The sequence below is a fragment of the Palaemon carinicauda genome, chromosome 11, assembly GCF_036898095.1.
Source record: "Palaemon carinicauda isolate YSFRI2023 chromosome 11, ASM3689809v2, whole genome shotgun sequence".
Classification (NCBI taxonomy): Eukaryota; Metazoa; Arthropoda; class Malacostraca; order Decapoda; family Palaemonidae; genus Palaemon; species Palaemon carinicauda.
In genome coordinates this window covers 138,439,581-138,466,724 of record NC_090735.1, presented here as the reverse complement: position 1 = coordinate 138,466,724, position 27,144 = coordinate 138,439,581, and the positions used below count along the sequence as shown (strand labels likewise).

Sequence of the window (27,144 nt, the reverse complement as noted above, 5' to 3'; positions counted from 1 at the left end):
ATATCGCCTCACTTCAACAACATAACCACTTAATTCATCGCACTAACTAATTGATTGATTTCGAGTTTTCTGGTATGCTGACATCGAAGATCATAATTTTTTTTTTTTTTTTTGTTAAATTATCACAATGACCAACCACAACCTCTCCTCCACTATGTGTAGTCGAGTGCAGTGTAAGTAAAATCTTAATTTTGACTGATAAATTATATTTGGTAATCTGGTTAAATCTATCAATCGCAAACGTTATCCAGAAAATACAGCAACCCTAAAACAACATCCTATGAACAGAGAGAGAGAGAGAGAGAGAGAGAGAGAGAGAGAGAGAAAATAATCCGCATCCCCCCTACAGACTTCTGTGTGGAATGTTAAATAATTGCAATTGGTCTGACAAAATCAATATTTTTAGCGGCATGCAAACCCAACATCAACAACCTCCCTAAGCCCCATCTACAACCCCACATGAACAAACCACCCCACCCCACCCAACCCCATATATCTCATCTGATATAAAGTCAAAGTAATCAACTACTTGGCGAAGATCATAGTTGGCTTTCCGTCAAGAAATCTCTCTCTCTCTCTCTCTCTCTCTCTCTCTCTCTCTCTCTTCCCTTCCACCCTTTTTACCCTTTAAGCTGGCAACCTAAATTGTGTAATCATAACCTTGGCACCTGGAATACAAGGTTAACTAATAAGCGGGCGGACCAGGTGGGCGGCAGGGTGATTGCAAGTGATGAGGCAACCTCGCAAATAGACTCGAAAAAATATTAAATCATGAACGAGTCCTTTAGCCATTATACATCGCCACGTATCAACACTGCATCGCGACAGCAGAGTTCAAAACATTGGGCCACAATACAACGCAATAAGAAGAGATGGGGCTCAAAATATTAAAACTTGAAAGTAAAACATGATCTAATATTTACACTAAGTGCCCCTCTCTCTCTCTCTCTCTCTCTCTCTCTCTCTCTCCTCAGGCAAACACCTGTGTTGACATTGAAACTCGGTTAAGAATCACATACATAAAAGGGGCTTTCAATGTTTTCACTAAATATACATATACACGGTGTTGGGCAATGCGTACTCAAGGTCAACCTAAAGGAGAGGTAAAGTTATTTTTTACATACATACATATTTACACACACACAATATATATATATATATATATATAAGAGAGAGAGAGAGAGAGAGAGAGAGAGAGAGAGAGAGTTTCTATAAATTGCAAACGAAATTTTTTTTTATACTAAATATACGCTGTTTGAATATCTAAGTAATTAATTAGTGGCGTTATAACTTCATAATCATGCTACTATAATATCTTTCTCTCTCAAATTCACCTTCCTTCAAAGGTTTAAAGGCCACTCATGAATGGCAGAGGCAAGGGACACTGACATTTCCCTATCAAGCAGGACAATGCTCTAGAAACTGACCAAGGAGGGCCAGGCAATATTAGTTCCACTGTCGACAAAGAATCCGTTAATTACGAGAAGAAAGTTTTTAAGCATAGGTGTCTTAGGAGCACATATTCTTAAGGTTATTTACGATCACCAAATAAAAGGCTAACTATAATTATTAGGAGAAAAATTGATGTACAAACATTCTAAAATAAATCTTGAAACTGTGCAAGAAAATTTTCATAGAAAAACTGATTATTGAAACTTCTGGCATTATTTTAAAGGCGTCGTTATATATATCTAATTTAATTACTTTCAACGGACTACGGAATAGAAACTCTCATAACATGACACCGAAAAGTGTAAGGACCAACCATATATTGCACACAGGGCAATGGAGTCCTTGTCTAAGAACAAATTAATACTTCTCATTTGGAGAGAACAGAATTCTACATTATTTGAGGTGTAACGCATGTCTTCCGGTTTAGCAGGAAGGTACTGAGTAGAAATCACTCAATTCTTATGAGAGAGAGAGAGAGAGAGAGAGAGAGAGAGAGAGAGAGAGAGAATTAATATGGTGGAATATCAGCTAAGATAAACTTAGTGTGTTTCGTGTTTCATAGACTAAACATGATTAAGATTTCCCTAAGCATCAACCTAAATATAAACAGTAGCGAACGAACAGAAGACCATTTTTTTCAGACTACGCCTTTAGAAATGGAACTGCGAATTATACGCTTTAAACATGATCGCAAAAGATTATTTAACACCTTTTCCTGTGAGAGTTAGTAAGTATCAAACGCAAGACACAGACCCAGACTCGGAAGTCCACTGTAATCAGTGAATAGATAAAAGATATTCATTTCTCGTTTTTTGTTTGTTTACCAAACAATTCCTGGGCGTTTTACGTATACATACGTGTATTTGTGTAAACAGCATATATCAGGCTTTAGAAATAGAATGTACTGGGATTGAAAACCAGTATTTGAAGATTTTGCTTTCGGCCCTTAAGAATATCTGGGGTACTTCCTCCTACGTGCTCGTCTGTTCAAAATGTATATTTGTTCGAACTCGTACCATGTGATACAGATTAGATTTTCTACTATTAGCCTTCTTGTAGATGCCTTAACATTATACAAACATACTATACTTGAAGCGTCCATTATCTAATATATGCTTTTTAGTAGTTTTTCTATGCGTATACATTATACGCACATGGTATACACATACACACACACACACATATATATATATATATATATATACATGTGTATATATACACATAAATACATAAGATGAATGTGTTATGTACGTAGGTGTGTGTAATAAAGAGCTGAATTAGTCAATGTGCGTAAGGTTGATATTACTGACAACTTGTGTGTACTATATATATATATATATATATATATAGTACACTTAGGAAGAGGATAAGGATTAAGAAGAAAATAACCCCATATATCACAAGGACATAAAAAACCATGATGTCAATGGCGTTCTAAAGTTAACTCGAGAAACCTTGAAAATCCACATTACTCACCCAGGCAATTCTTGTTTACTTTCTGGAGGTGGAACAAGAGTTGTTTATTCAACTCCTATATGAGAGAGAGAGAGAGAGAGAGAGAGAGAGAGAGAGATGGGGGGAGTGGGTGGGAGGTGGGCACGTGTATATGACGCACAGCCTAAACATGCTAATTTTAGGAAGTACAATATTAGCTGAACATTACCTGTCACCTACTGAAGAACTTGGCCATAAAACATTGTTTAATGTATATATGATTTGAGTATAATATATGGTACACCATAGAAATCTAAAGGGCCGTTTGTCTTAAGACACTTACTTTCTTGTTCCTAAAGTGTTTTGATTTTGTGGATTGGAAATTAAACACCAGTTACGCAGTTTGATATGAAAAATACCTAAAAGAATGTATACGATCAATTGAACGAGTAGGTCCTGTAGTAAGTATGGTTCCACTGCATAAAGTAATTGCTATGTAATTAACTTATTAATGTATTCTCCAATGAATGACTAATTAATTAAAACAAACTGAAATTTTGCGAATAATCAAAAAACTACGAGACACAACAGCAAAGGGTGTGATAGAAAAATCTAATTGGTATTAGTATATCTTTAAGACGATGTCGCTTCTTTATTAGACAGTATTTAAATGAACAGATTACTTGTAGTAAATTCTCTTTTCTTATGTTAAAGGGAAACGCTAACGACGAAATTTCATAAAGGCGGATTTCAACAATTTCTAAAAATAAATATATTGGTAACTACTACGTTATAGAAAAAACAAATACATGTAAGACCGCAGATTGTTGTATGTCTTCGTTCCCTATCCGCAATGGCAGCAAACAATGATATCCAAAAAAAAAATTTCGACATCATTACTACTATGAATACCTTTTCTATATATTTTCGTCTCAAAACATATTACAAAACATTAAAGACTGCAACCTTAAACCATGCCTAAAACTACTCATATAATTTCAAGGTCTTAAAAACTTCTTTTTTTTTTTTATTTTAGACCAATAAAAAGATTCAAATCTGAAACATTAATAAATATAAATTGTTGATAAAACTCAAGAATAATCGAAGCACTAATTCATATACATAGTTTTCTTCGAAAGTACCCGACTATGAAACCTACAACTTGAGACCCAGTTCGAAAAAGTGTGAAGATTAAATAAAAGACTCGTCCCCATTAACTATATGTAAAGAGGCTTCATAATGTCGACGGAACAATGTCTAGTATAATTGGCAAACATTTCACCATCGTCAGGTGTTTTGCTACGATGTCATGTTGTCATTTGCACAATGCTCATCTAGCTCAGACAAGGTACACATTATGCAACCTATTACTTGAGTACGAGTTGAGTGGCATCATAAATTTCGTAGTGCAGATCATACCTCGTTCAGTGTTGAGGAAAACAGCAATATTATTATTATTATCATCATCATCATCATTATTATTATTATTATTATTATTATTATTATTATTATTATTATTATTATTATTATTATTATTATTATTATTATTATTATTATTAATTGCTAATCTACAACCCTAGATGGAAAAGCAGGATGCTATAAGCCCAGCGGCTCCAACAGGGAAAATAGCCCACTGAGAAAAGGAAAAATAGCATATTTTAAGACCAGTAATAATATCTAAATATATATTTCCGATATAAACTATAAAAACTTATATTAAATCTTAAACAATCTTCCGGTTGGTGTCTCCATACCCCTACGCAGTGCATCTAACAACGCAGGAAACATCACGATAACAGGAAAAGGACAGACCTTGTCGCAAGTGGCAAGCAAAATATTGACAAACGTTTGCAGGCGAATCTTACACTACACTTATCGACATCTAAAAGTGTATTACCAAAACTATCCGTTATTTTAAGAAGGCTTATCGAGGAATTTTCAAGTCTTTGAAATGAGATCAACCCAAGATTCATCTTCCTTAAGAAGGAATTGACACGGAAAATGGGCTAAGGACAGAAAAAATATAGGTCTCATGACCTACTTAATAAACCAGCACGTACCCTTCCTTACGCCCAGCTCCTCCCATGAACACAACCCTATCCTCCAAGGGACTTACGCCCCCCCCCACACTTATACGTAACGACGCCCCCCACCCTGTCCCCTTTGAAGTTGGCCTTCTCATCGCTTGATTTACCTCTCCCGAGGAAGATATACAGGTATAGTAAATCAGATATCTGTGCCACCTGCTGGCAGGTAGCCCTTCCATAAACCTATTCTAATAATCAGAACGTTGGCGAAAACATCGAGGTTAACGTAAATGCATTATCAGTATAGATATAACCATCGAACGAACAATTGCATTGTGTACATATTTACTCTTAGGTGATAAACATTATTAAGGCACAAATAGTTAAGTTGTAATGTATTTATTATATATCAATTAAAAATCCAATGGAACTGATTTGTTAGTTTAGAAACACACTTATAAAATACTAATACACTATGTCTTTCCTAATATATTTTCGAGAATTTAAGACTTTAACGCCCTACGAACTTGAATCGTCTTCAAGAAGCCTGAACATAATCAACAATGAAACATCCAAAAATCCTAATAAAACGCAAATAAATCCCTCCAGAGATAAAAATAACACTACAAAATACATTCTCAATAATCAATAAATATAACATGCAGCACAAAATCCCCCCTGCAATCTAGTAAAATTAATGTTTTGCCTGAATAGGTTAGAATGTCGAAAACAGCATATAGTTATTCAACATGTTTTTCAACAATGTCAACTTATCTAGTAAACATTTTAGGTAATACTGCAATGATCACGGAGCTTACACCGTCTGACCAACAAAATAAATCCTTGAAATAAACTGGCTGAATATGCGCGACTTCAACAATGCATACTTCGACAATTGAACGGCTAAAAGTTTCTGATAAATTCAATGTTAAACAGGATTTATGGGCAATGACAGTTTCAAACTCAAAACACGGCACACTGTCCATAAATTGTAACAATAAAAACAACAGAAAAGGCTTGCAGAATTCCTGGATTTATCAAACATTATGAAAAAATACAATACTTAAATTGCCAACACACCCTCAAACATTTTAATCTCTAGAAACTTTAAGTCTCAAATATAAGAAAAGACTAACCCAACCTGCAAAGTTTAAGTCTCTAATCGACATAGGTACATATAAAACATTAGCACACCAATGCGGGAGTTCGTTTACGGGTTATAGACGGAGGCTATTTCGTGACACCAAACACTAAATTGATAAGCACAATACTGCATCTTATAAAGAATATACTTTCCACCTCCATTACCGAGATTTACTTCCTTGTCTTTTATTCGCTTTGGTGAAACGATTTGTTTAAAGCATTTAGTGTTCTTATGATCTTCTCTAACTTATTCATTCACACAGGCTGGGATGACCTAAGTCACATTAAGTCGATCAATCTTTTACCTCACCATCCATACAATCATAACCCCTAAAATTCAATTACATTAATTTTGTCACCAATCACACAATCATCGATAATACTAACTCATCCCTAGTTATGAAATTCAATCACGCAAATTAACATTGTTTAGAAAAATCTTTTGCCACCGGATAAACTTACTCCTGAACGTGATCCGTATCCGGACTCGGATCCAACCGACTTGGACCTGCTGGACCTGACATAGCTCTTGGCGCTGTTGTAGGGAAGACGTGGCACTATGGACGATGTGAATCCGTTCCTGGAGGAGTAGCCAGGGGAGAAGGTGTGGCTGCGCTTGAGGTTGGAAATAGAGTCGCCAGCCCCGCTGCTGCTGGAATCACTGGAATCGAAGTAGCCACTGCTGTGCGGGGTCAAGGATGACCTGGCTGGGGACGTCCCCCTCGAGTAAGCGCTGCTGTAGCGAGGTACTGATCTGTCTCGCACCTCTCGGGGCAACGATGTAGAGCGACTTAGGGAGGTGGACGTGATAGGGCTTTTGCCTCCGTACCCGGTATAGGAACTGTACCCGCTGCCGAAGGAACTGTAGGAAACCGGACTCGAACTGTAGGAATTGTAGCCGCCTAGGCCTCTGGAGGAACTGTAACTGCCTGACAGAGGTGACGACAATAAGGAAGAACTGTAGCTTCCAGTGCCATAGTGCCGTCGGAAAGACATTTCGTTGTGGCGTATATGAGATGGGAGGGGGAGAGGGAGGTACGACCGATAAGAAGGTTAAGTTTATATGAAAATCTAAAACGGAATTAGTTAATTTGTACTAGCAAATTAATTCGTGTTCTTACACGTGTCAGTCACCGCAAGAAGACTGAGAGAAACGATAATGGTCGATAACAATGATATCAAAGTAAGACTACGAATATAAATTAACAATAATCTCGTCCAAATCAATTTTCACGAATACATCAAATTATTCAAATTGAACATATGATCCCGACGTCAAATCGTAAATACGAAACACGAAAATCAATTCAAGAGTTGATGGAGTTTTTCCACAAAAGAAAAACGAAATGAAGAGGGAAGCGAGAGGCACAGTCTCAGATCGAGCGAGGGGAATACTGAGAAAAGGCAGCATGGCCTCATGGGCATATGTTGGGCAGGGCAACAGCTACCGTAGCTGATAGGTAAGAATATGAGGAAAGGGGGGGGTAGATGGGGATAGGGGGATGGAGGCGGCAGGTGGTGTGGGACGGGAGATGGAGTTAGTCGGAGAAAGATGAGAGGGGAACCACATGAGAGGAAGGAAATGAAGGATGAGAGAGAGAGAGAGAGAGAGAGAGAGAGAGAGAGATGAAACGATAACTACCGGATCTAGAGCACCTAAAACTAGCACCCAGCACTGGCGTACCACCTGTCCGATAAGGCAATGCCAATGTCAATCATGTAAGAGTGGTGGCATATCGACCAGTGCAGAGTCTGTCGTGAGAACATCTTACCTAGTTTATGTAACATTTATCAAAGGAAATTTATCCACAAAAACGTCAACAAGTATAACAACCAAACAGCATACCAGTACATTATTGAATATATTCATATTCTTCTAACTACAGTACATCCATACATACAGGCACCACCCCCAACACACACATATATACAGTATATATATATATATATATATATATAGTGTGTGTGTGTATATGTGTGTATATATATAACATATATATACATATACACACACATCATCAGCCAATATTAGTCCACTGCAAAACAAAGGCCTCAGACATCGTCTTTCCATTCTCGCCTGTTAATGGTCTTTCTATGGCAGTTTATATCCGTAAAATTTCTTAGTTGGTCAATCCATCGTCTTTTCCTTTTTATTTTGCAATACACACACACACACACACACACACACACACATATATATATATATATATACATATATACATACTGTATATACTGTATATATGATGGGGGCGAGTTTTGGAGAAGGAAAATAAAGTGCAGTTTATATGCATGAGGAGGAGAGAGGGATCTGATGGGGATCATTAAGTCTTATATAAATGTATGAAATTGAAATTTTTCTTATTAAGTTTTCTGCACGTGATGTTAACGCTTGGTTTGGGAGATAAAAGGATGATTACGGCAGACTAATTTCAGATAACTAACAAAACCCCAAAGATTCGAGAGAGAGAGAGAGAGAGAGAGAGAGAGAGAGAGAGAGAGAGAGACCAGTTAACAGTTGAGAGGTTCAATCAACTGCCACCGTTCAATTTTGATACAAGCCTCAATTAGAGACTTCGACTTACTTCCCACTCGTGTCCTTTCTTTCAACATAACGTACCACCAGCAGTGCTTGAGAGAGAGAGAGAGAGAGAGAGAGAGAGAGAGAGAGAGCAGTTAACAGTTGAGAGGTTCAATCAACTGCCACCGTTCAATTTTGATACAAGCCTCAATTGAGAGACTTCGACTTACTTCCCACTCGTGTCCTTTCTTTCAACATAACGTACCACCAGCAATGCTTGAGAGAGAGAGAGAGAGAGAGAGAGAGAGAGAGAGAGAGAGAGGACCGCATCAATAAAAATCGAGGTTACAAGATACATTCTATAAATTGGAAGACTAAAAGAACACAAAAATACAAATATGGTTCTTTCTAAAACTTCATGAATATATAATTGTATTTAAATACCAAAAATATTAAATAAATAACACATAAAATACTTGTCACTGACAAAAAACAATCAAGATAACAACCGACCGAAAAACCATACAAAAATTGAAATTTAAAGTTTAATTCTAAAGTGAATATTTGTCAAAAATCAATTGCACAATAAATTTGGTTCAAGAATAATAATATTCTTTTTTGTTCATTATACAAAGTGATTCTTGAAGTTATGAACAACGTAGATTACATTGATTTGAACTAAACGGTGGTTAGTAAAAAGGAAGGCAGGAGAGACAAGCAGATAAAGGTACATAAGGGGAAGCTGGGATATAAACAAAGAAAAACGGAGAAATGAGAAAAGGAATATGGAAAATGTGGGGAGAGGATTGATTGATTGGTTGATTGATAGCGAGTTATCTGGAATCCTAACATCTAAGGTGTGGGGAGAGGAATAAATGGAAAAACTATAAGGGAAAAATTAAATAGGATATATCGGGAGAACCGAATGACCAAAAGAATTTTTTGGAAATTTGGACATTAGTAACTAATTATATTATCATTTTTTTTTCTTATTCTCAGACTGATTGTTTATAGTGTGGTGTTCCGGGTTGCATCCAGCTCAATTATCATCATCAGTATTATTAATACTACTACTATTATTATTATCATTATTATTATTACTAGTGTTATTTCATATTTCTTTTTACTAATGTTTAAGGTTTAGAACCAACAAGAAAAAATTTGAGAAAAACAAAGAAAGAACCAGAAAAAGAAAAAAAAAAGTTAGCAGCGACACATGACGAGAAGAGAAAAAAAAACCCATCACAAAAAGGGGGGAGAGAACCCCCTTGTGAGAAATAGGGGGGCGTATCTCGAGAGGAAAAGGTGCCGAGAGAGGGATGAAGCACCTTCAGCGTGGGAGCATCTAAGTGCCAGTCGCTGGCCTTAGCAAGCGTTGCCAAGACACGCCTACATATGGGGCCCAAAAGAAGTCTCCACCCTCCCCCCTCCCCCGCCCCACAAACCCACTCCCCTCCCTAGTCGAAGTGATTGAAGCAGCCAAGACCCGCCCCCTTTTCTCCTGCCGATATCAATAACTGCTAAGGCTATTAATAACCATGATTATTACATTACAAGGCTGCATCACAAGACATGTATTTTCGAGGAGATCCTTTGGGGGCATGGGGGGGGGTGCATCGTCTCCGAATGAGATAAATATATACTTGCTCTTCATTTATAATCGGATGACAGGAAAATTTAATATGCCTTAATATTCACATACCGACAATAGCTTTTTATTGATAGCCGAAATAACAGAAAACAAATAAACAAATATAGAGGAAAAAAAAAAACCTCGGTTATAATATATATGAACTGTTATAAAAGTTGATTATACGATCAATACAGATATAAAAAAACACTAAACGGAAATTTACATTGTAACAAAATGATAAAATCGTTGTGATTACAAAACAAATACATGAAATAAACAAATACCACAAAATGGAACAGATTGTCAGAGAGAATTCTATTTTCAGCTGATATTAAGAGTATTAAGCTTTGTACTACATAGCTGGCTACAAAATACTAAGTCTAACATACCACTACAGCAAAGAAAAAAAATTATTTAACCAAAAATACTTTCTTTAACCCCCAAAAAACTTTCAAACCTAAATACAAATATTTCCTCTTTCAAAGAAAACGTTACATGTAAAAAAAACGAACTACGGTAACTAAGCTAAAATTGCCAAGAAACTCATTTTCTTCCACAGCTACAATAAGCCAGTAACCCAAATATAACAAACAGAAAATAACCATCCATTTCCCGATGACACTGCAAGCCATATGACCAATTTTGACAGGTCGCAATCTATAAAGGGGTTTAACTCATAAATTATCGAATGGCAAAGGCATCGAGACTAAAATACCCAGAGACGTCACAATCTCTATGACGTCACAACAAACTCTGTTGTTAGTGATAGGCGATAGTTTGCATGACTTTTTTTTTTTTTATTTCCAACACTCCTCCCGAATTAGAATGATTAATGAACCAATATTATACTGTATATTTAAAGACAACGCTCTTCATATACTACCAAATCATGCTAAACTATAGTTTTCCTCTATTAATTTTCATAATCTAAAACAATGCGCCACAGGGTTAACAAGCTAAATTATAAAAAAGAAACTAGAGAATAAAAAAAAAATAGCATAGTTTCCTCACTAAACAAACGACTGAAACTGACGTCGTCAACAGTCAACCAAAACAAAAGTTTGTGATACCAGCGTACATTTGGTATATTTTCAAAATTTATACTAAATTAAAAATTAATATTTACTCAAAAACATCACTATTTGTCAATTGTATATTTTAAGGACACTTTTGAGTAATTTGAGTATTTATGAAGTTGAATCCTAACAAAAGTATGATTGTAAGTAGGTCAAGGACTGTGGCTCCTCAACATCCGGATCTCAGTATCGATAATGTTTCTTTAAATTTGTATGACTTTCAAAATTTCAGGTGCGATTCTCGACAGCAAACTTACTTTTGAGAAACACATTAGGTCTGTCTTCTTCAACTGCACAAAAAAAATGGCTTATTGAGAAAGTCTTACAAGATTTTCGGTGATCAATCTATTCTGAAGAAGTGTTTTAATTCTTTCATTCTACCTTGTTTTGAGTATTGTTTTCCTGTCTGGTGTTCAGCTGCGTCTCTAATAATTCCATATTTTTTTATAATTTTAACTTGTTTCCCATGTTGCGAATTGTTTTAAATTATGGAAAAGTAATAGATGATAACAATAGCTTAGCATAATTTGGCGGTATATGGAGAGCGTGGTCTTGTAAAAAAATATCTTTAAAATCAGTGTTATTGGCGATTTATAAATTGAAGTCTTATCATTACGGCTATTTAAATTTCTTATTTAGTGATTGAATAAACGCTGTGTCATACCAGCAAGCTTAGGATAATGCTAAATTTAATTTATACACCATGCCAACTGATTTACTTTCATATCTAAATACTTACACACACAAGTAAAAAGGAAGAGAGAGAGAGAGAGAGAGAGAGAGAGAGAGAGAGAGAGAGAGAGAGAGAGAGAGAGAGAGAGCTAGTTTAGTGTTATGGTTTCTTAAATCAAGTTTCAATTGTTTTAATCGAAATTACAGTAGTATGCACTTTAATTTTTACTGCATACATTTACATGAATATCTTATTCATTTCAGACTTTGTTTCATTACTAATACTTATTACCTATTTCATTTAATATTCTGTTTTATTTACTGATATTTATTCCCCCTTTTTATAATGTTTTATCTATTGATATCTTTTTGTCTTTTCTATCTCATAATCGTCATTATTACATTACCCGTTTTTCTCACAATCGGGTCTATCCACTGATATCTATTCCCCTTAACAGAAAACCCAAGTATTTATCAAATATATTTATATTAATGCTTTCTTTTTTTCGTGCCACACTGTTACTCCACTATTATAAAAGTTTAATTCACCACGGACCTTCGATATTTACTATAAGAATTCATTTCAGACATTGATCTTCCTAAACAAATACCAAACATAAAATTCAAATAAAAGTAATACTTGACCTGAACTAACCTTTATGCACTCGAAACTCGCACATATTAGTTAAAAGTGATGATTAATTTATTTCCCTGGGACGCAAAGTGTATCTCGAACCCTCCCTATTCCACACCCTGCAAAATAACTAACGGAACAAAAAAAATTATTTTGTGGGTTCAAAGCATCACAGCTTTTGTGGCTTGGGCTTTCAATCCCATTTCTTCGCTAATTTTTGTATATTGAATCTATTCTCGAATGAAGAATAAGATTTCCCCTTAAATAAAATTGGCGAGCCGAGACTTATTTTTGGCCACCATGCCATTCCTTAAGTGGTTCCACCCAGTTTTAATAAAAACATGTCAGCTTTCCATTCGTATCTCCCGTTCATGTTGAATTTATTATTTTCCAAAGAACACACCAGAGTAAGGGACTTTGTGATTCCGTTAATTCGCTAACTATCATGTGGGCAAGATGCCCACATCTGTGATGCCTATTACACACAAAGCCTTCCAAATTGATCACTGTTCGAATCCCAGTTAACTAAAATACATTAACTAGCTATCTTGGGAGGGTAAAACGGTTCTAAAAACTACTTCACAAGTTATGAACAACTAAAGAAAAAAAAATAACAAGAGAGCATGCGGTGTTTACAGTCTACAGATTACAATATAAATAAAAAAAATCTTAAGAAAAATAGTAAATATCTTTTAACGGTGAGCCCCAGAAAAAAAAACAATGATAACATAACTATGGTATTTACCCATCATCTTTTAACATAGCTCAAGGAAAAATTTCTTATAAAGATAAAAAAAAAGAAATAAAGTGAAATGTACCTAACCAAATTCAAATATTCAATTTCTGCAAATTGTACCAATGGTAATTTCATTTCATCCCAGTCCTGAAACTACAGCCAGGAATGAGGCGTAATGTCAAGACGACAAACTGCAAAACAACAGAGACCTATATATAAAAATGCATCTAGAATGTCTATTCTTACCTCTTGCAACAATAGGCAGCGACCAGACACAACATTATGGGGTAGAACACTTACCTGAAAACAAAAAAATAAGAAAACATGTCACTATCTCTTACAAAGCAACAAAAATTGAGAGAGAGAGAGAGAGAGAGAGAGAGAGAGAGAGAGAGACTTCACTATGCTGTTCAGTGCCAGATATGTCACTGATAAGGACATTTACTAATGAGGCAAAGTACAAGACTGTTTGTTATCACTATATCTTGCAGCTTGACAGGTTTGAACATAAAAACTTCTATGAATATAAACTAATTTTCCAATATTCAATATTCTAAAATTAGAACTAATATCATAGAGGTGAAAATATATACTGTATTGCAATTACTAAGTCAGTCACAATAAGAGAGGTGTTACCTAATCTTTTAAACTATAGAAAATGTGAGTTAAACATTAGAGTATTATAAAAGAGAGAGAGAGAGAGAGAGAGAGAGAGAGAGAGAGAGAGAGAGAGAGAGAGAGAGAGAGAGAGAGAGAGAGAGAAACAAATTGTTAAACAAATATCAAATATCAAAGCTATAAGAAACATTTAACTCATAAGCTAAATAATTAACATTTGATCACTATCAACTACATAACAGAACAATAACAAAATAAGCAAGAAATGAAAAGACAAATTCACTACAAGAATTGCCGATGAACCTTTGACTTCTAATATGCAGAGCTGTTGGTACAGTTAACATCGAAAAAATTCCGTAAACAGGCAACACTTTTATGGCCTTGATAAATTTTGCATCCGTCAAGTCTATCAAGAAAAGTGCATGAAGGGTCTATACGAGATAATCATTATGAATTATAAGAAATTATAGTAAATTACAGCTTAATAAATTGAAAATGTAGGTTTAGAAAACAAAATTATTTTTGAATTCATGTATAATACTTGTCGGTTTGTGTCGAGTGGACTTTTGGTTTTCGAACAATGTTATGGATGCTTTATTGTTAACGTTGTACAGTATTCTCTACAATCAGAAATAGGACCTTTACATTCACCACGTCACAAATTATCTCGACCAAGTCACTGGAAGGCAACTCAATACTGTATTTTCTATTATTTTACTTCTTAGAATAACAAGTTACATTTAGTTCACTTTTTTTACCATATCACCAGAATGGAATAGTTTATACTGTACTCTAATATCATAATAAAGATTATCATTCCTTTAAAAATATAACCCCCTTAAATTTATGCATAGTAATCTATTCAAATTCTAAGCAAATTAAGAACTTTAAAAATATTGAATATGTTTATGGGAGAAAGTAAGTCTTCTATATCGTGACACCCATCTGTCATGCTAACCTATATTTGATCTCTTTGAAGCTGACGTGTTGGGAAAAAGGGACAGAACCCCTTGGCATACAATCAAATGTATAACTGGCCATACTTCATTATTATGTCTGTCAGTAGCAATGTTTCTTGGTAAAATGTCAAAACAGTAATTACTATCTAGAGATGAAATGTGTACAGCTGATAGCACAATTCAATATGCTGCAGATAAAAAAATAAACTAATATATTTCTTTATAGTAAAAAGAAATTTAACTATTAGAAAAGCAAGGTAATCTCTATAAGAATGAGAAATAGACTCATTCAATGACAACTGCTGAATAGTAGTTTTCCTGGAATGAATGAATACCTATAACTATATTACCTATCCTGCCAGGTCAATGAAACTTGTTACATACTCATCCACACTATTTTTTAATGAGTATGTATTGTCCATAAGAACACCAACTTGAAAAACATCTAAGGGCACGATAAATAAATTATCAAACAAATAGAGATGCTTCATTTACCTTGTTACGAATGTAAACAAAATTTAAGAATTCCTATAACGCTTAAGATCTGTCTAATGATGTTTCTAACTGAACTAAAAGGCAATTATTATACAGTATTCATTCTTTAATAAAGAAATTTCTAAACTTCTGAAGAACACTTTCTTTTACTTATCTTTTTATGCATTTATTCATAACTGTTACAGGTGCCCAGTTTATATCTTCTTTTAGTTTCAGAAACACTAGAATTAATATTTTCTTTTTATGACTTGAAATTTTGAAATCAACTGAGTGCAATCAGTCAATGTTTCCATCTCAACTAATAGTGACAATTGGTGGATTAATATACTGGCCTCTTTTTGTATCCTGCAATGAAAATCTAACTTTATGAATGCGATCTCTAAAGTTGTGAAAACATTACCCACTGCCTGTTGGATTTTTCATTAATAAAAGGTACACAATGAAATAACGTTTGGGCATACTAGAACACATCTGTTAATTTTTTCGTCCTCTTACTTTACACAATGAAATAACGTTTGGGCACACTAGCACACATCTGTTCATTTTTTCATCCCCTTACTTTTTACAGTGATAGGCTAGCTTAATGCTAAGGCCAATGCCCCCTGGTGTTTTATCAAAGACTGACTTTCCTCTTTCTGTATATTGCTCTCTGATTCTAATTTTCAAAACCACTGTTACTGACCTCCTTCAGTTCAAGGGGAGTCATTTGTGGTACATTTTTGTTATTTATTGTTATCTTTATCTTGTAAACAAGCTTTTACTGTACCTGATATTATTTATCTAATAAAAAGATTACCTTTAATTTCTATCTATAAATATAATCAGACAATCTTTACAGTTAAATTTGGTTATGGGTATAACACTGTCTAGAGATACTGAGCAAAATCTCAAGACTAGTGCAGTCCAGAGAACACGTGTCATTTGATGCACCGAGTAGTATTCTAATATTTGTGGAATACCATAAAAGCTAATACTGATGCCCTTGATGTTCTCACACAACTGTCCTGTTTTATAAAGTTTTGCTTTTAATTAATAGGTCATTTGAACTCATTCTGAGCTCATAAGTTTTCTGCATAATGCCATTGATAATAAAGTGGAAGGAAGTGCGAATCAGGACAGAGTATCCTGCTTTTCAAGTTTTATCATGAATGTACAACTACAGCTCTTTTTGTGGTTGGCCCATGCATTCCTTACATCTCCAGCCAAATAGATTAAACTCCCAAGCAGATTTTATTAAAAAAAATTAAATATATTGTTCCTTTTGCTTATTTTATTTAGGATGAATTCTGTTCAAACATTATAAATACATAACAATTTTAGAAGTTCTTTATTCCAGTTAACAAGATACTTGACACTGCTTCATTACTACTGTACCAAATTCTTTATTTGTGGTCTAATGCCAGACAATGCATATCATCTTCAACATTTATAATAAAGATAAACTTTACTTTTTTTCAAGAGATTTATGTACCCCACCCTGGAGAACTACTAAGGTTGGGAACTATTGACCTATATTAGTCACACAAGTAAGTTGGTATACCTGTGGTTAAAGATTCTTTTCACAACTATTCTGGTAAATTAAGGCATGGTGCAAGTTACGGGGATGATATTGAACAAAGCAAAAATATTTAAAAATTGAGGGCACATTCTTTATGGAAAAATTAATTTTCAAGAAGTGTTTCAGTCAATCTCTAATATTTCAAAAGAAATGGACATATAAGATTTCTAAAAATCTGTCTATCCAAAAGAAATTTATCTATTCTATTCTAGCATTTTTTTTAATACTATTCCCCTCATTCGGTCTCCAGCAGCCAACTAATATTCTAATGTCTAAACAAGAAGTTAATTCTAGGTTTTGCCTTTTCTCAATACAATTAAATAAGACAAATACAGTGTGGTAATAAATAATTCCTTACAAAGTGATATCAAAAGTGCTAAGTGTCATATAAAACACAGAATTTAGCAAAACATTTGGTGTTGTCAAAGTGATAAAAGTAGCTAATACACTATGTCTAGCTAATAGACAATGTTTCCACGTTTGCTGAAGTTTGACCTTATACCGCTAAAGAGAAACTCAAAATACAATTTGAACTAAAACACCATCAAAAGTTTGAAATCATATACAAAAGAAAGGTTACTTGGGATGTAACTTATATACGTCCAAAATACCATCACCACTTCATAATTATTTATTGCAAATTTTTTTAGGCCTCACCATACAATACTCTTTATGCGATCTAGACTAATCAAGTCTCCAATAAGGGAGAATTTATAACCATACTATATATTAATTTTATGAACTGCATAAAACAAACAAATGATTTTAACAAAGGAGAAACCTATTTTTGGGGAGGTCCTTTGGGGTCTTAGGGACTTTCCTACAAAAGCCTAGAATCCAATACAACTTAGATTACTAAAGAAATAGTCTCCCCTTCTCTAAGGTCAGTGTTTCAACATGCAAAGCATGAATTCAAGTGTGTATAAGGGAGACACACAAGGTCAGGCACAGCACTTCCAATGCTTAACCCATCAGGCAACTAATAACAAGTAGTCCACCAAGAACCTACAGTATAATACTACTGTAGACAATGCTAATTACTCGTACACACGAACTTGTGTCAAACTGCCATTTTCCAAGTGCAAAGTGTGAATCAAATATCCCCATACTTTACACAATGCTAGGGAGAGAGGAGGATATTGAAGACCCCACAGCACCTTCCAATAATAGTTTTTTCTTCGTCAACACCAGTATTTTGGGATTATTGTGTTGCGTGGTCTCAAGGACTAAGACCAAAGCAACAACTGTGTAGACTTGTCTCTCATAAAGGACAACATTACAACCAACCAAACAACTTTATTATTATTATTATTACTATCCAAGCTACAACCCTAGTTGGAAAATCAAGATGCTATAAGCCCAGGGGCTCCAACAGGGTAAAATAGCCTAGTGAGGAAAGGAAATTAGGAAATAAATAAATGAAGAGAACAAATTAACAATAAATCATTCTAAAAAAAGTAACAACGTCAAAACAGACATATCACATATAAACTATTAACAACATCAATAACAAATATGTCATAAACAAACTATAAAAAGACTCATGTCCACCTGGTCAACAAAAAAGCATTTGCTCCAACTTTGAACTTTTGAAGTTCTACTGATTCAACTACACGATTAGGAAGATCATTCCACAACTTGCTAACAGCTGGAATAAAACTTCTAGAGTACTGCGTAGTATTGAGCCTCATGATGGAGAAGGCCTGGCTATTAGAATTAACTGCCTGCCTAGTATTAAGAACAGGATAGAATTGTCCAGGGAGATCTGAATGTCAAGGATGGTCAGAGTTATGAAAAATCTTATGCAACATGCATAATGAATTAATTGAACGACGGTGCCAGAGATTAATATCTAGATCAGGAATAAGAAATTTAATAGACCGTAAGTTTCTGTCTAACAAATTAAGATGAGAATCAACAGCTGAAGACCAGACAAGAGAACAATACTCAAAACAAGGTAGAATGAAAGAATTAAAACACTTCTTCAAAATAGATTGATCATCGAAAATCTTGAAAGACTTTCTCAATAAGCCTATTTTTTGTATTATTGAAAAAGACACAGACCTTAAATGTTTCTCAAAAGTAAATTTGCTGTCGAGAATCACACCTAAAATTTTGAGAGTCATACAAATTTAAAGAAACATTATCAATACTGAGATCCGGATGTTGAGGAGCCACCGTCCTTAACCTACTTACAATCATACTTTGAGTTTTGTTAGGATTCAACTTCATACCCCATAATTTGCACCATGCAAATCATGAGAAAAACCTGGATGCCTGTCATTATGCTACTGTTGAAAGACCTGGATAATGTGGCACTTATTCTACGCCAAAAGTCTGCTTAAGAAGTTCTGTCAATGCAGGTTTGTAGGGTATGACAAATTGGTTGATGACTTAAGCTCCCTATCCTCGAATATGTGGACCGGATAGGAAGCCAAGAAGTCTGGGATTATCTAGCATGGAGACCTATCTCAAAGGAAGCCAATCCATGCCTTCCATACCTACTGGAATTGTCCAGTGGAAGAAAAACTCTTACAGGTCATCATATATGCCAAAAATTTCCCTACAATATTAGCTGGAAAGAAAATCCAAGTGTGATGGTGCCAAGTCAGAAAACAGGAAGCAAAGATTTCTGACTTTCTAATTTCAGATTCAGCTGTGCTAATGAAGAGGGTGTGACTTCAGTCTCAGACGCTGAAGCAGTGGACACCATTGGCTGTTCGGCCAATACGTGGAGCCTACTAGCATGATTGCACCTGAAAAGTCCTGAAGGATATTCAGTCTTTAAAATCAAACTGTGGAAACAGATAAATCAAGGACCTTCAGTTCCAGACAAGGTTCAAGTTATCTCTTTTCACTGTCTGAGAATACACGTTTGGAGCTACATATAGTGAGAGCTTGTGGTTCTCTTTCGTTGCAAACATGTCTACTTGGAGATCTGGAAAAGAGCTCTGATCCAAGGTCACATAAATAAAAACTATTGAAGGCGCTCTTAAACAGTAAATTAATCCACCCATTACATTGACGCTATTATTAAGAATAAGGGACAGCTAATTATAACTTGCTTTCTGTTACTTAACAAAAAATGAAGATTTAGAGAAAATGGTGGCTTATTGCACGTTAATGTACAAGTATACAAGTAACATTGTCTCCACTATTAAGTATGGGTTGTAGATGATGAGATGAGAATGGTTGCCGGATTATTTCTGCACTGGAGGGGCTGTGACGAGTTTAACAGCAACTGAACTTGTGTGTGTCTCCTTTGTACAAACTGAGTTTGTGGTTTCCAAGTTGAAACATTGGCCCTAGAGCAAGGGAGACAGTAATTCTTTGGTAATCTATGTTGTAATGGATTCCCAGTTCTAGCCTTTTACAGGAAAGTCCTTGGAGACCACACATCAGAATATTAAAATAATCATAATTAGCATACTTACAGTAATAAAATTGTGTAAGTGCATGAATACCTGCCTTTTAGTGTACCCTTCAGGCTAGCCTTGAAAAGTCTAATACTGTAATCAAACTCACGGTCTTAAAAAAGAGATGCCTATTGCACAAGCTTAATTTCATCAATTGCTTTTTTATTTTTCCTATGCAATAAACTAAGTACAAATACTGTATTACATACAATATATCAAAGTAATTCACACAATAAAAATATTGTATATAAAAAATATACAAATTTATCTTACGATAGTCATTATGAAATCTTAAAACAAGTATTTGGTAATAAGTGTTAAAGAACTTTTCAAGCTTGAATTCCAATACAGTACATCAAGACACAACTCTGACACCACTACTTTATTCATTAATTCTGTTTCTTCATCAATTCCACAAAAATTGGCTTATTCCGAGAGTCTTTTCAAAATTCTTTAATTCCACCTTGTATAGTATTCTTGTTCTGTCTGGTCTTCAGCTCTTAACTCTTCTTAATTTGTTGGTTATAACCTTGTTGTCTATTACATTTCTTATACCCGATCTTTATATTAATCTATGGCACTGTCATTCAGTTAGTTCTTTATATAAATTGCCTGAGATTTTTCATAATTCTGACCATCTTTTGCAATCAAATCTTTCCAGACTGTAGCATCCTATACGTAGTACTCACTATGCAGTTAATTCTAAGTCTTGCCTTCTCCATCATACGGCTCATCACCATACAGTAATCTTTAAGCTTTATTCCAGCTGTGACCAGATTGTGGAATGATGTTCCTGACCTCGCAGTGGAATTGGTAGAACTTCAGAAGTTTAAACTCGCAGAAAATTTTATGTTGAACAGATCAACTCAAGAATCTTCCTAGATTATATGTGAGATTGATTTTTACTAATCTCAAAATACTTTATAATTTCTAATCATTGCCTCTTATACGAAGTTTATTCATTTCCTTACTTCCTTCGCTCACTGGGCTATTTTCCCTGTTGGAATCCTAGGGCTTGTAGCATTCTGCTTTTCCAACTAGGGTTATAGCTTAGATGATGATGATAATAATAATAATAACAAATAATAACAACAATAACACTAACAAAAACAATAATAATAATACCAATGTTCTTTAAAAACAGCTAATCAAAACTGATTACATAAACTACCTCTGCAATACTTATGCCTAACAACTAAGTTCCCTTCATCTAAAATGTCAAGAAAGACTAAAGCTATTTGTAACCTACTAGAACACCACCTGCATCCAACTCTTCCCCACCTGTGCTACTTGAGAAGAGTGTAGGCAGCATGTGAGTCAACCAACTGGCATCATGTCAAGCAGTAGGAGAGGGCAAGCTTTAAGAACTTGTACTGACACTGCATATTGCTATCTTATTAAGAAACATAGTGACATTTATATATTTATTGAGAACAATAACTCAGTTGACAACTAAACCGTAATACATAAAAACATTGACATAAATAACCCTTTCTTTTAATAAATCTTGATATCAAGGAAATACTATATCTTCTCTAATAATTATCCTGTTCATTATATTTCTTTTCTTAAAAAAAAATAATTGAAGCCCTTTAACACCCTTCTTTCAGGAGTAGCACTTATATGTGTGGCATTGAGCAGTAAACTATAGATTTATACAGTACTTTCCATCTTTGTAAGCATACCCTCAAAACCCAATGCTGCAAAGAAACAATATTTCCATACAGGTGAGCCATAGAAGAATCTTTAAATTTGGCAACATGGTTTTGTACAAATTCACGATAATAATAATGGTGAAGATTCCCTTTATCAGAAGAATAAACATATTTTACAAAACTTCTTCCAAGCTAACTTTCTACTAAGTTATATGAATTATTGGATAAGTCTTCCTATTTCAAAATTACAGCTTGCAAGACTGATAGAAATTAGAATTATGAATCACCATTCAGTATAGTACTATTCTATCCTACGATCAAAATTGCAAAATGTCTTTCATTGCACTACAAGTTGGTAAACTTCAATACTACTGTACTATGCATGGAATTAGAGAAAAAAAATAAAAAAAATTGTAATAGAGTATATAAAATAAAAAAAATTATACTTTGAGCTGGAGAATTATTACTTTATCTAACTTTGCCTCAGATAACCGAATTAATATCACTGATTTTTAATTAACAATAGATCAAATATAAAAATCTATCTGTAGGCAAGTACTGACTTGCAGGTATGTGTGTGGCACAATTTTATGAATATCCTTAAAGCAGCCACACTGCATTGATATCCTATCTTAATTACCATTATTATTTTGAATTTCCACACAACTACTCAAGTTCACTGAGAGAGAGAATTGTTGATGTGTAGTAAGGTATCTGCGTTTTACTACTTGATCAAAGCTTTGTGAAGAGATAAAAAAAATTATTTTCCAGTCTTGTCACTTAATAGGTGTTGTAGTCATGGTTCTTGGTAACCTCACCTAATGTCTTCATAGTTAAATACACAGAATGATGATGATAAACTTTTTACCTTTTCCAACCCAGTACTGTACAGAGATGTGATATTTCTACAATTTCAACAAAATATCTCAACTTAGGTAAAGATTTATGAAGAAAGGATAATGTCTCAAATGTTCCTACTCATTCTGGTTTGACTAAATCTCACATATCTTCCCTTCCCAATCATTTCTGTCATATGCAGCAATCACAAAAATTTCCACAAATTTCGATTTCACTGTCATATAACTATTACAGTGGAAAAATCAAGAAAAGGGACAGTAAACACAGTGGCAAACTGAAAGATAGCGACAAACTGAAAGAAAATCAGACAAATTAAAAATAATTTTTAATCTGTAAACTATTCTTTTGCAGTTATAGTATTGTAGCAACCCATTTCGCCAACAAGAGAATAAAAAAGATAGAGCACTTCAGTAAGAAGATAAGAGTTTCTGAACTAAAATTCTGTAGAACTGTTATGCCAGTCAACAACGAAGCTGCACCTCCCAGGGTATAAGTTATTTTTTTCAAATAATCTGGGTCAAAAAATTTTATGCAACATAAATGAATGAACGAAGAAAATGTCTAAGGTAATGGTTACTTTAGCGCAATTAAATGTGTGCTAATCCTAAGAGGAGAACCTAACCCTTATAAAAAGCTGTAAAATAAGAAGGCAACAAATCCTTAAAGAATTAAACAAATTTTCCTACAAAAAATTTCTAAGCACATAAAGCAGACTACAGAAAAGTTTGAAAAAAGGAAGAACAGCAAAACCAAAAGAGCAAATAAATAATATGGTAAAAGAAGAACACTCACCGAATCATCTTCCTCCTCGCCATCATCGCTCTTGTTGTCATCCTGCTGCTGTTGCTGCTGCTGTTCGGCTAAACGTTGAGCTCTCTTCTCAGGGTCAATTTCCTGAGTTTCAAGATGGTGAACACATTTTTAACACCAAGTTAATAATTTAATTTCATATAAAAAGCAATTAGCTCCAACATATTAAAATACTAAGGTGTCTAAAGCAGCATAAATGTGGAAAAACTCCTGTTGTACTTACATCCATATTGACCTGAACTCGACCTGTAGATCGTCTTTTTGGTTTTTTCCGTCGCTGTATTGCTGCCTGGGTACCTTCTCGCGTTTGTGAGTTTCGCTCATTATCTTTGTTTTCTTCATCTAAAAATAGAAGTTTTAAAATTGATAAAAATTCCTAAAAAACAAAATTTTGTTCAGTATCTACACTATTCAAGAGGGTAATATTACTAACAATAACACATTTTCATCTATAATGAGCAGTACCTAAAATCTTTAGTCGTAAAAAGGATTCAAGGCAAAGTTATTGTGGGGTGATCTACTGCTTTACAAGACCTTTAACATAGAAAATATATTTTACAGCACACACAAGGAAAGACAACGAAAGTGTAGTATAATGAGATTGGATAGATTTTATGGAATTTGAGCTATGTAGCCCAGCACTAGAGCTCGGCTGGTCATTCAGTGTTGGCCTAGTAATTTTTGCTCCAAGGTAAAATGAAGTAAAAATTAAAGCAGTTGTAAAGCTAGATGAAAGGAAAAACAGAGGGCTAACAAGCAGATGAATCTTGGGACAGACGGGGTGCGGCAAAACCCTTTATAATGAATGCTTATGGAGAATATCATCAGATGCACTTATGACAAAACCCCATTAACCCTCTCAGATCAACCGTGCATGTAGCAATATATAAAATCCATTTAACTTTCTAATACAATTTTCAGTTTTTCTCTATCTTTATTCCTTGGTTAATCATGCTACGAAATGACATGTGACATCATTGCTCCCCCATATAAAAGCTTGTAAGCAGGCCTAGATATTCATAATTTTTTCAACCAGCCAGCCAGACATGCCACCCAACAAAGTTACTAACCAATCAAAAAATCAGCTAACCAAAATGTGTCAGATTTTTGTGCGTTCAACCCTTGGTAAAAATGACACAGAAAACTATACTGTATATCATACAATTGTTCTTAACTAATACGTATGCCTTTATTTCAAGATTAGTTTGATATTGTTCAATAAAAAATTAGAACAAGTTAGAGAATTAACTCAATAATGCCATGCATTTAAATAAGGAGTCCTGCCTATTTCACAGTGTAAAATGCATTAATCAAAAAGGATATCTACTTCACTGAGGTACTTCACATATAAACATATGTTTATATGAATGATAACATGGTCTATTTGGTCTCGAGTATTGAACTCGGCTTGTCATATTACGTGAGAGTATGTGAGATTCAATAAGATGCGTCATTACATGTACAGTGGTAATAAAATCAATGATACATTTGTCTTGTAAACATCTAACACACTTACTGTTTGGCAACTTGGTTATTGCTGTGTTTAAATGTCTGCTTTTAATGTATATGTTTTCAACTAACAACCCTGTCCCTTTTTTGAAAATATATTTTCAACTAGTTAACCGGGCTGGCTGACAACTGAACTAACTCGCCAAATGAGAAATTGTCACCTAGGGCGACTTAATTACAGCAAATTTCGAGCCACGTACAAGTCACGAGCTTTACAGCAGTTTTGTCACTGCTGGGATCACCAGAGGGTTAATAGTAAGTCTACAGTTTACCTACCACAAAATAAAAACTAAGCTTAACTTTAGATCTAACTGTAATTAATGATCAGTGGGAATTATATTTTTGAGCTAAAAATACTAAAAAAAATAAATCCAAAGAAAAATATATCTCCAAAATGGACTACTGTAAAAGATGATTTGTAAGATGAAAAGGTTACATCCCTATGTTTGAAATATAAAATTGTTAACAAGTTAGCTTCACTGTGTGTTCCTCTCTGATAGTTATTATTATTCATCTACCATACCACTGAATCAGCCTTACAAATCATTCATTCTTAACCAAAATAAAATACTGTACTTACAATTGTCCATTTTAAACAAATAGAAAGACCAAAGGAAACAACTGGAAAACCTTCTTCCTAACTATAAAAAAACAAAGTCCATGGCATTTTAACTATATAAAAAAACAGCCAGAAATTTCAATGATATACATACCAACTTTTTCAAGGTACTATTCACAAGGTAAGAGTCCAAGAGCTAATTGACAGGGTTATGATGTAGAATATGGTTGGCATAATAGTAGTTAATACCAGTTCTATGATTACAATATCACATTATAGAAAAGTACTGTAGTCCCTCGCCATATTGTGGCTCGCATAACGGTCCCTCAGTACATCATAGATTTATAAATATATTACTGTACAGTACAGTATATGCAAATCTATATAACGGACTTCCCTTTATATCTCGGGTTTCTGAAGGTAGACTAATCTTATATTTTTCCTATTTAAAATATTTTTGGTTAAAAATGGTAAATTTCAAGTACATTTTTCTCCACTAATCTGAGTCCAATTGTATTGAAAATCATAACATCAAAACTTTTTTATAAACCTAATAATTCTGAGACAGATTTTGGATTTTCCTTTTTTTCTGATGATTCTTTTCTTAATTTTCTTCGTCTCAACGTAAAATAATCATGAAAAAAAGAAAAAAGGAAAACCCAAATTCTGGTACACAAAATTGCGGGTTTCTTATTCCTCTTTTCAATGATATCTTTTTTTCTTAAATCGAACAATAAATGAGAAAAATGAACTCTAGTGTAAATAAGTATGTTTTTGAGTTATGGTCTCTCAATGATTTGCTATGAATTTTCACTTTTTTTTTTTTAAATCAAGATAACATTATTATAACCTTACTTTTTACTTTTATTGTTTATTCCAACATAAAAGACTCCCTAAACGAGGTATTTAAACCCTAAGTTTACTAATGCACTTGGTGTAAGGGTGTCATGAGTTGCCAGCAGCCTCTCATTGTTGCCAGAATTTTAGTTGGAATGTTCCAGCTTTGTACTCTTTTTCATGTTTTCCTCCCTTTTTGGTTCTTATTTGTTGGTCTCTGTTTATTTTTTGTTCTTTCTTTGACCTTAGGTAACATTGGCCTTGCTATAAAGTTCACGAGGACGTTGTGAAAATACATTGTACATAACGAATTGCAAGTAAACAAACATACATGCAACGTAACTTCTTTACGTCTTCGGAAACTCTTAGCAGTTCTTCTCGTAGTTCGTAGCTTGTGTTTGCCTACCCTTTGCAAATGCCTTCCATCGCTGCCAGATGTACAAGATTTTGAAATGTAAGTTAAAAAATCGCTATATAAATGAAAGAATAAATACGCAAACACTATTCTATCAAACTCAGTCATGCAGACGACGCAGTAAGGATGA

The 27,144-nt window shown here is 34.3% G+C and overlaps 1 protein-coding gene across 8 annotated transcripts in view; it reads right to left on the bottom strand.

Moving 5' to 3' along the window:
• LOC137650235 (protein phosphatase 1 regulatory subunit 12A-like) overlaps window positions 1-27,144 on the bottom strand; it is a 271,399-nt gene that overhangs the window by 132,271 nt on the left and 111,984 nt on the right. For 7 of the 8 annotated variants that reach the window (XM_068383498.1, XM_068383501.1, XM_068383499.1 and 4 more), the window contains 3 exons: window positions 23,918-24,036; window positions 23,677-23,778; window positions 13,572-13,625 (listed from right to left, as the gene is read on the bottom strand). In XM_068383498.1, the coding sequence (XP_068239599.1) occupies window positions 13,572-13,625; window positions 23,677-23,778; window positions 23,918-24,036 (275 nt within the window). The remainder of the gene's footprint in view (window positions 1-13,571; window positions 13,626-23,676; window positions 23,779-23,917; window positions 24,037-27,144) is intronic. The other variant, XM_068383502.1, reaches the window with a different exon arrangement.